This window comes from Chamaea fasciata, unplaced genomic scaffold (assembly GCF_029207755.1).
Source record: "Chamaea fasciata isolate MVZ Bird 193981 ecotype frontalis unplaced genomic scaffold, bChaFas1.0.hap1 SCAF_10, whole genome shotgun sequence".
NCBI classification, from domain to species: domain Eukaryota; kingdom Metazoa; phylum Chordata; class Aves; order Passeriformes; family Sylviidae; genus Chamaea; species Chamaea fasciata.
This window is the reverse complement of record NW_027094095.1, coordinates 16506570-16516921: the sequence shown is the minus strand read 5'-3', so window position 1 is coordinate 16516921 and position 10352 is coordinate 16506570. Positions and strand designations below refer to the sequence as shown.

At 34.0% G+C, this 10352-nt stretch overlaps 1 protein-coding gene across 11 annotated transcripts in view; it reads right to left on the bottom strand.

The window, feature by feature from the left end:
• Positions 1-1239: 1239 nt before the first annotated feature.
• Positions 1240-10352, bottom strand: part of HFM1 (helicase for meiosis 1) — a 34265-nt gene continuing 25152 nt past the window's right edge. For 6 of the 11 annotated variants that reach the window (XM_066192493.1, XM_066192485.1, XM_066192488.1 and 3 more), the window contains 13 exons: positions 9781-9864; positions 8616-8773; positions 7801-7904; positions 6184-6339; positions 5840-5935; positions 5304-5422; positions 4438-4514; positions 4238-4347; positions 4035-4157; positions 3507-3597; positions 3136-3241; positions 2606-2763; positions 1240-2331 (listed from right to left, as the gene is read on the bottom strand). In XM_066192493.1, coding sequence (XP_066048590.1) covers positions 2265-2331; positions 2606-2763; positions 3136-3241; positions 3507-3597; positions 4035-4157; positions 4238-4347; positions 4438-4514; positions 5304-5422; positions 5840-5935; positions 6184-6339; positions 7801-7904; positions 8616-8773; positions 9781-9864 — 1449 coding nt within the window. In that variant the 3' untranslated portion in view covers positions 1240-2264. Of the gene's footprint in view, positions 2332-2605; positions 2764-3135; positions 3242-3506; positions 3598-4034; positions 4158-4237; positions 4348-4437; positions 4515-5303; positions 5423-5839; positions 5936-6183; positions 6340-7800; positions 7905-8615; positions 8774-9780; positions 9865-10352 lie in introns of those variants that run through there. The other 5 variants (XM_066192487.1, XM_066192495.1, XM_066192489.1 and 2 more) reach the window with 4 other exon arrangements.

Genomic DNA, 10352 nt, shown 5'->3' with positions numbered 1-10352 from the left:
GGACACACACAATATGTGCGATAGGACAAGGAAGCATATAAGGAAGTTGAAGTTAAATTAAAAGCAGGTATAAGCATGTATTTTATTATGGAGAATCACACAAGTAAGATAGTAAAATCTGACTTCTCATCACATTGAATTTTCTTTCACTGCTCCATTATAGGAAACAGTATTTTTTATAATGTAAATTTTGTAGAATCATCCCCAGACCAAAGTCTGTGCCATCCTGCTGTATCCCGAAAGAATTACCTACACAATCCCACTGATTGAAACTCAAGCTATTAATTTAATGTTTCAACTCTCTGTAGAATTAAAATAAGGATCAGTTTAGACTGTAACAATACTTTATGTACTTTAGTCTGTATTTTACTCATTGTTAGTAGCTTAGTGAAAATGTTTGACAATATCCTGTTGAATTTAATTAGTCTCTCTTAGTATTTGGTCAGCACCTGAAACAAAGCCCAGCAATCTTTTGCCATTTTATTCACCTTAGGAAAGTTAGATCCTTACATGGATAAAGGAACTCAGTGTCTCACGTGCACAGGCAAGGCAATATTCAATGAGCCTTTCTGTGAAATGACAGCACACCAGCTTCTCCATGTCACTCTCATTGCAGGTCGTTTGGAGAGTTCCACCAGAGAGCAAATCAGCCCACTTACAATCTGAAATATCTTCTGACAATGTCTGCTTCTTTTTAGTGACTAGACAGGGAGTCCAGGTAAAGCAGGTTTATCACTTCATGGGATTCAGTTAAACAATGGCAATTACAGCTCTCCATAGCTATACCAACACTTACCTTCTGGGGTGTGACCTGGGGTTTTGGTCGCCTGGTCATTTATATGAAGCATCTTTTGAGAAACACCACTGTATCTGCCTGGGAGCAATCTGTTTCCCATGGAAATCAGAAGATGGTGATGGGCAGGAGATAAAATCTGCATTCTTAAATCTTACCCTGACACAGAACTGGAACCTGTACATGACTAGGACTGCTGGGCTAAATGTAGCAGTGATGTAGCAATTCCGAGTTACATCATCTTGGAAGCTTAATTAAAAAAAATCTGACAAAAAGAGATCTGACATACTAATAACTTTGAGATGTAATAAAATACTTGAGATTTAGAAAAGTGAGTTAAGCTGGGGCCTGTTGGCCTTTGCATAGTCAAAAACATATTGAGGGGTGAGTATTGAAACTGTTAGATTATGCCATTCTTTCATGCAGAGAACGAGTTAAGTCAAAAGTGTAGAAAAACAAGAGAGTCAAGCAAAATTTTATTAGCTGAGAAAATTACAACCTGGTAGTGCAGCAAAACATGGATGCATTTAGTTCCACCACAAAAAATGTTGAAAGAACAGATAGTTAATGACTGTAATATGTGATTGTAGCATTTGAATTCCTCACATTTTGAATAATTAACAGTAAAAATTAACATTCTCTTGGATTTTAGGCAACATCATATATTCCACTAACTGCTGAACTTGCAAGGTCTACTATTCAAACACTAAAGCTACAAGAAGATATCCAAATCCAATGCCTGGTGCCTCAATCTGTATTAGGACACATGAATGCCCATTTTATGACCTTGGGCATGAAAATGAACAGGCAACAGAGTTTTAGCGTATTTTTACAGACATTTAACAACTGATTTGCTGAGAATCTGGGAATATACTTGCTTAAGTAGCACTTCTTTAATAACATATCCATAGCACTGTCAAAGGGAATATCTAGACTCTCGAATCATTTACCATTCTATTACTTCTATTTATAAATCTAATTATTCTACAGAATCAGCACTATGAAAAATTTACCATGAGAGAAACTGAAAGAAAAACAAAAAAACATTACAAATTTTCCACGGAAAGAGTCTTCAATTCATTTAAAGACTACATGAGAAGCAGGACGTGTTACTGCAAACACATTACTACAAATTCCTTACTTTCCCAAATGGGATTTTCTGTTATTTATAAAAGCACCCTCACTTTGTGAACTATTCTTCTTTGACATATTTCAATATTTATCTTACAATCCTGAAAACAGCAATGTCAACAAAACAAATACTCAAGTACTTATCAAAACAAGGTATTATTTCTTATATTCTATACATTTTGTAAATTAGACATCAGTTTTATTATATACTCCGTGCAGCAATCCAGCTATTGATAAATAGGTGTACAACAGAAATCAAATTCTGTTGACTGAAGCCTTCACTGTAAAATTGACTGTAAGTTCTTTCCCCAGCACTTAAAATGTATTTTGTTTACATGTTTCACAAAATACCATCAAATATTCCAAGAAAGGGCTTGACATCATTGGATTCATCATCAAGAAGATATCTAAAGAAGATTAAGCAAACAAACAAATTAGGTATAGCACATCAAAACCTATGGAAGCAGGAACACTATACAGAGTCAAGAGAAACCAAGATAAGCAAAATAATTTAAAGTAATTTCTCTTTTAAGAAAAGTTAATTGTTACTATTATTGTCAAAACTAAACTTTTTAACAATGAATATTAGAAAGTAACACATTGCCTGAAGTTCTGTGTTCCATGGGGACATAAGCACTGGAACACTAAGGAAGCAAAAAAAAATATATAAGTTTTTATTACCTAGGATCTACTTCTTTTTCCTGTTCTTTTGTGAAAATAAAAAAATCTTCTTTCCTAGTGCATTTAGAAGAGTCAGAGATTATTTCTGGGATGGAAGAACACTGTACATTTTTTTGCTCTTGAGAAAGACTTGAAGGCTTTTTTTCTTGAAAACTGAACTGCAACATAAAAGTTAAAAGGTCCATATGGTTAAACCAACTGAAACTCCCAAACTGTGGTAGAATGTAGTAGTGGTATTTAATTGAGGTAGGATGTTTGACAAGGACTAAGCATGTAATGAGTCTAACTATATACTGGATAGATAAACTATCAAATTGAGTAAATAGTTTTGAGATCATGCTATATGAAGTAAATTCATATCCTATTTCTTTGTATCAGGAATAGCCCACTGAACACAGAATGCATGCAGGCTTGGACAACACAGAGAGGTTCAGAAATTTAGGATATCCTTATTGATTTGTAAGTCAGGTATGGCACACAATAAATACTCTAATTACAGAAAATTTTGTTATCAATATATTTTTACTCACCAAAGTTATATTTCTATTCTGTACAGATAAATTCACTTTCGATGTGCTATTGACCATAGAAGCATCTGAGTTCCAAATATTGGTCTCATCTTGTACTGTGCGTGAACTGAAACACCAAGTTGAATAATTTCAGTATTATTATAGAAGTGCAAAATTATTTGCTTTTCACTTCAGGATTTTCTACTTATTTCCCTGAACAATTAAATAAAAACCAAATTAAAATCATTCAACAATTCATACCTTTTAAACACTGAAATTTCATTCACTTTTACGAGTGAACAACCTTCTGTATATTTGATTACACAGATACATGTGAGATTCACACAATATTTTAAACTGAATAAAATAATAGTAAATTATATAAGTCTTACTCTTTTGAAATGTTATTTGTGGCTTTGCTTGCTGTATCCTGGCAGAGGGGTTGACATTCATCTGGAATTTGAAGGCAGATATTTCCATGTTCTGTGAAAGAATAAAAGTTTTAAAAAGAGAGTTGAGAAGCAGCCATAACCCCTTGTAAATATTTCAGAAGACATGATAAATAATACTTTGAAAATTATGAAAATGTCTTAATGCATGAAATAATTCTTCTGTGGGTTTTGGGCTAATATAAAGATAAGCAGAGATATACAGTCAGTATGCATTATGCAACAAAAATTACGCAGTTGCAGGCCATCAAAAAAATTATAATTGTGACTTTTTCAACTCTCCCTTCTGTATTAGATTTGTCAAAATATATGTGACATTCAAGGAAGAATAATAAACTTGTCGGTCAAGTCAATTAACCAAAGATTTCAGGTGGCTCTATTCATTGTATACTATAATAATCTATTCTCAAATAATAGCCTATAGAATAACTTGAATGTAGGAAAGAAAAAAGTTTGTTGAAATAACCTTACCTAATTCTCTACTGACAAAATTACTAGCAAATACCAATTTCTCATCATCAATATCACCCCAAATATCATCTCTCAGTTCAAAGTCCACATTCAATGCATCTGAAAAACAACATCTGCTTTTATCTGTGGCAGAAAAATATGAAGCATTAATTTAAAGATCAAAACAGTGAACATTTTAATTTTAAACATTAGCAATAACTTACTACTCTTTCCACAATTCCAGGATTTCAGCTGTTTCTGAGATATTTCTAAGGTATTAATATTATCTGTATGGTCCACTGAAGGTGATGAATATGACAGTTTATTGCTAGACCTATTTAAAAAATAAATCAGTGACATGTGAGTAAAACAGCTGCAGAAAGTTGCAAAGTAATTTTATTCACAAAACAATTCTTAGCAGTACCTTGGCAAGGCTGGCAATAAAGACTTAGGTGTAAATACAAATTGTTTGAGATCCACATTTTGAGCTTGATTTAACGTCTGCATCCAAAGAAAGCAAAATATTTTAACTTTTAAGACATAAACATACTGAGAACTGTTATTTTTTAACAAGTTTAATGACATCATTAATATCATAAGTTAGCATAATATTTAAATGTCATAAAACCTTTCTGATGCCTGCTTATCTAATGGACTAAAAAGTCTTGAATTATGTGCTTCTAGTGGAGGTATCCAAGCACCCTGGCAAAGCCAGACCTGTTGACTCTCATCTGTATTAGCTGTAGGCTAAATAAGCCTGTATTGCAAACAAACAAGCAAACAAAGCTGTGAGGTGGAAATAAAACCCTGCAATAGCTGAAATATCATTCTTTCTGCAGAAAGACCTACTTTAACACTACGTCCAGAGGAATAAAGTGCAAGCCATGAAATCTTTCAGAAATTTAAAACTAATATGGATGGTTTTTAAGCAAGTGGATCTACCTGCCAGTGAAAAAAGGACTCTTAGTAGCATGACTAATAAATACCACAATTTGTTTCATTCACGTCATATTATGCCAAACCAAGTCACAGTGCAGTACCTTCAAATGCCATAAAAGAAAAAAATACTGAGGACATGCACAAAAGTGGACCACTGGAAATATCCCAAAGAACAGCAGAACCTCTCAAAGATTCCTGGAGCTTTGTACTTCTTCACTTTTTGCACTCCACACAGAAAAGTCAAACTGGAATGCTCAGATTTAGTGATAAAATCCTCTCTGCAAACAATGCCTACAAATATGTAACAGATTAAAATAAACCTATGTAATGGCTGACTGCATTCAAGCGAACCTTCAGCCGTTTTACTGGGGGTAAAGATGAAATTGAGTTCCTGCTCCGTAAATCAGCTAGATACAAAGAAAAGTTTGTCTCTCCATTCGTCTGCGACTTCGGAGGTACTCCAGTTTTACCTGAGAAAATGAAGCAAAGTAAACTTTAGATTAGTTATAAGGGAAAAATCCTAATTATTCTCAAATTACTTTGAAAAACTTTGCCACCAAGCTTAGTAAAAAGATTCTGTTAGAAGATTCTAAAAGATTTAACATGCTAACTACAAGATCTAACACAGTATTTACATAAAAGCAAAACAAGCTTGACTTTTTTTTAATCATATGCTAAGTACAAAAAGTATTATTAATCATTGTAGTGCCTATGAAAGTGTTATTGACAAAGGTATTTATAACTGCATTTATGACTGCATCAAAACAACTCAGGCCCCATTCTCTTGCTTGTATTGTTTCTGTTAACGTAGCCATTGGTGTGATGGGAGCTGTTCTAAATTGCATTTGTCTAAAAGTATCAGAAGTTGTAGATTTAATGAAACTCACAGCAGTCATGCCCACACACATCTTTATTTTTACAGCGGTGGTTGCATTCTCTGTTCCCATATTTCTTGTAAGCAATCTCCTGTTTAGATCTGCCTCCTAGATAAATATAATACAGAAATTCAAACAGTTATATTGGCTACCAAACACCCATGATTTTTCTTACTTTCAAAATCATCAAAGAATTGCACTGTAGTACTTGACAAGTAGAAGCAGCAGAGTTGTATTTTTATTACCTTTGAGAAAGAAACAGCAGGGATAAATAAAGATCTAGCTCCCTAGTGAAAGCAAAATTCAATTTTCTGTTGACTTTTGTTTTAGCCAGATATTGTGATCTGACCATTTACCTGTATCTACTTCTGCTGCTGGCAGGCTTTGGGGTGAACCATAACATTTATCAAGTGTAGAGGCAGCTTTCAATTTTTGATTTGTGACCACCTTACATCCCCCTGTTTTTGGTGCTAAGTAGAAGGCTGTATATGCTTGCTTTATATCAAGGCCAACTTGGAAGAAAAAAGACAAAAAATATTAAAACTGCTTTAAACTGTTTCTATAGTACTGATTCTCTTCAATATTCTAAAGGGTTTAAGCAAGTAAATGTTAATCAACAATCATGGAAATTTTTAAAACACAATTTTCCCTTAAAGCACACTCTTTTTATGACCAGATTCTTTAGGATTGAGACTAAAAACCCCAAACATTTTTTAGAATTAAAGACATAGTTACTAGAAGAAAAACAGAATTAGTTCCTTTAACCAAATGTTCTTGTATTGTGTTACAACTACATTCATCTATGGCTTTGCACTGCTGATAAAATTTAAAATTGTAAACTGTACTCCAGTCTGTGTTCAGGCGTATCAGCAGCTTTGTACTGGCAAAGGCATAAAATGAGTATGTTGATAATGCTTCTCAAGTTGAATGCGATATTCACGAGAGTAGAGAAACACCCTTGGTAAAGAGTAATTTTGCCTTTTATCAGGGAAATAAAAACTGCTGGAAAACCAGACTGGCTTTTAAAAATGTGAGATTTCCTTCAAGTCTGAAATAGGAACAGACTTCAAAATAAGTAGAGACTCGGAAGACCTAGTTTTAGTCTAATTTCACTGTTACCAGTTTCAGAGAAATTAACTGTTGTCCTGAGTTTTACTGAACTCAGTACAACGTGGAGATAAAAGGACAATTTTAATTTCTGTGTGGTTAGAAAACCCATCTTTTTCCAGAGCCACAGGTTTAGCTAAAGAAATATAGATTATTCCAGGCTTGATTATTGTAATAATCTCAATGTCAATATTTACCATGGCAGCATCAACTACACTTCAGTTAATCTAGCACACAGCAATCTTCTTTACTGGGTGGGGGCAGGCATGATGACAGAATTTAATGGAGCCAGTCTGTTTTTAAATTGTTTTTCAAAGTTTTGTGTTTCAAGCTTGTAAGGGTCTCTCCTCATTTGCTGCTGTAGTTCCAATTGTATGAAAACTGACACTGAGAGGACCCATGTTTAAATCTGCACATGGTAAGGCACAACATTTTCATCTGTAGGAAATTCTTGTTACCAAAGTCGAGATGAATCCATATCCAACACCTCTTTACTACAATGCAAAATTCACAAAGCCAGCTCTGCTCGGCATAAATAACCTGTCAGGCTGATAGGTTATCCCTACTGAAAGTTAACTCACTTGAAGGAGAAGGATAAAAGAGAATCCCAACCTGTACTAACAGAGCAAAATATTGTCTCCTAGTAAGAGGTTTGATGCTTTCCAGTTCCTTAATGTGGTAGTAAATTAAATAAACAGGTGAGTAATTGTGAGAGACAGTATGCAAGCCAGTAAAAGATATGTAATAGAGGTTTGCTTCCAGACCAGCTCACTTTATTATACTTTGGTTTAATAGAAAGTTTTTTAGTAATTTGTTCCAAAATCTTATGCATACTGTTTTTTAATTCAAAGAATACCCTAACCTACCATAATCAGAACTAATTAAATTTATACTAATATCTTCTGATTTAAGAGCTCTTTTAACTTCAATTTTCTTCATCCAATTTCCAGTTTTCAGCAGCACAGAATCCCTGTAATGCATCAGCAAAGTTGTTAGACATTGACAATGAAAACACAACTGCATACTATGGTATCTGTAACCAAGTGAAAGAGCCTGTATTTGGTCCTAGTACTTTAGTCTTGCTTGATAATTGGCCCAAGAATAACTTTCCAATAATGTATGATTTATGGCCATAAGAGGGCCAGGGCCAGGATCCTGCAGACCAGTTTCAGTTGTGCCAAAAGTGCCAGATTTTGGCTAGAATTCTTATGAAGGTCAAGCAGTTGGAGATTTTCACTTTTCCCATTTGCTCCAAGCACCTAAGCCAACTGGAGAATTTAAGTCCATCTCTGAGGGAAAAAAACCCAATTTTAAAAATAAAATTAAAGAAATATAGGTAACAGGAGTAAGTAACAAGTGGTTTACCTATCTTTTTAATAGGTATTTTACTTGTTTTATATTTATGGGAAAATTATTATGACTTTTCCATAATGTGACATTGATGTTGAACAGATATTTACACGTGCTCTCTGCACTGACAAGCACACTGGCATGTTTTGGGGGTTTCTGAATCTCGTGTAGCATTTTAAATGACAACAGTGACTAGAAAACGCTGTCGGATAAAGAATAATTTTGTACTATTTGACATCAGCAGAAAGTATTGAAAAACCTGCAAGTCATAGAACAGATGAAAAGCCAACACCATAAATGATGTGAGGCAAAAAAACCTGATCATACATACGTAATTTTCTGATTAAAAATGACTTGGTTGTCAGCATCTCCTATGACCAGAGTAACATAGTGGAAGTCTGGCGCTGTTCTCTTTGTCTGTAGCTGCTCATAGTTCGTTAATTTGACGGTTACTAAGATTTCAGCCAATGTGTCACTGTATTTTGGAAGCTAAGGGAAAATGATACAGAAGATGTAACTGCTAAAATATGCAAAGTAAAACATATGCCTTTCCATAAGTTTTTATCTGTTGATACAAGCACATAAGCTCAATTCAAGCAATTTGAATTTGTGGTGCAATTTTTATTTGTTTTCAGAGACACTTGCTTTCAGTACTAGCTTGGCCATAGCTGAATATTCTAAGTTTGATTCAGTACTGAGAATCAAAGACAAATGCGAAGAGAAATATGCAAGAATAGAACTTGTTATATAGAAGTTATATTTTGGTATCCTAGCATTCCTCTATAAGATATGTATAAGTGTTAAATCTTTGTTCTGGGAATTGAGCTACTCATCCAGTATTATGTCAAATGAAAAGTAAACTAGAACTGATTGTTATACCAATAGTGTTTCACACATCTATTGAGTTTTTAACTTCAAATCTGTCTTCATTTCTACCAACTTTAAGGTTATTTTTCAAATTTTGCATTTTAGAAAGTTACAGTGTCTTTGTGATCCATATAAAGACCAAATGCATATCAGAACCTCAAAGCTCTTGATTACACACAGAATGGTACCCTTCCTTTGAAAGGGCACCAGCTAGGTTAATGTAATAATTTAGTGTTTCTCTATATTCCTAAGTGTGCTGTAGAAAATAAACATGAGTTAATACCATTTCAGTGAGCATTATTTGGGTGTTTTGCTGTCTCTAGGGTTTGTTTAAATTCAAGACAGAAGAGACCTCTCAGACTCACACATAATGCTCGAATGTGAATATACTGGTTTACATGTGTAGCATAAAATGCTCTCAACAAGAGAGGCTAATATATTATGGGGAACGTCTGTTCCAAGGCTCACCTTGGAGATTCAGGAGTTTCATTCTGCCTACTAAGCTAGAAAGAGGTCACAATATTGTGTGATCTTCTGTCCATGAAGACTCAAAAATTTTTTAAGTCAGTATTTACTTTTTCATTTAATAATGCCAGCATAAAAACATAAAATAAATATTTAAAATGTACCTGTTTAATTTCAAGTTCATATTTTGGAAGGTGCAAAACAGACTCTTTTATCTGGTTTCCAAAAGGAGGATGTCTGTTTAAAATCTGCAAAGATGTAAATCCAAAGAATCAAAATCACCTGAGTATTTATGTTAGCAACAAAAGCCCCTTTCACTCTTGGTTCTCTACTGTCAGTGATGCCCAGAAAAGCAACATTACCAAAAGAAAATTCCAACACTTTTTCATGTTGCTACTGCTTTTGTTCAGTTAACAGCCAATCAACTACCAATGACTACTCAGGTTTTTTATGAGATGACTCTTCTATGTTGCACAAGCTTTAACTAAAACAGAACAAATTACAAGAAAAAACACAAAAGAAGCCAGAAATGAGAAATCAAATTTCCAAAGTCAAAACAGAAAAATCCAAGTAAGCTTTAGAAGCCTGGTATATCTTCCAGAACACTGGTATAACAGTTTCCACAGAGAAGAAGCCAAGAGCCAAAGAACCAGTCCTGGGGTAACATTTACCTTTCCTAAAAAGAAGAATTGCTTTATAGATGATTTAGAAGATTTTTTATTCTACTTTTATCTCA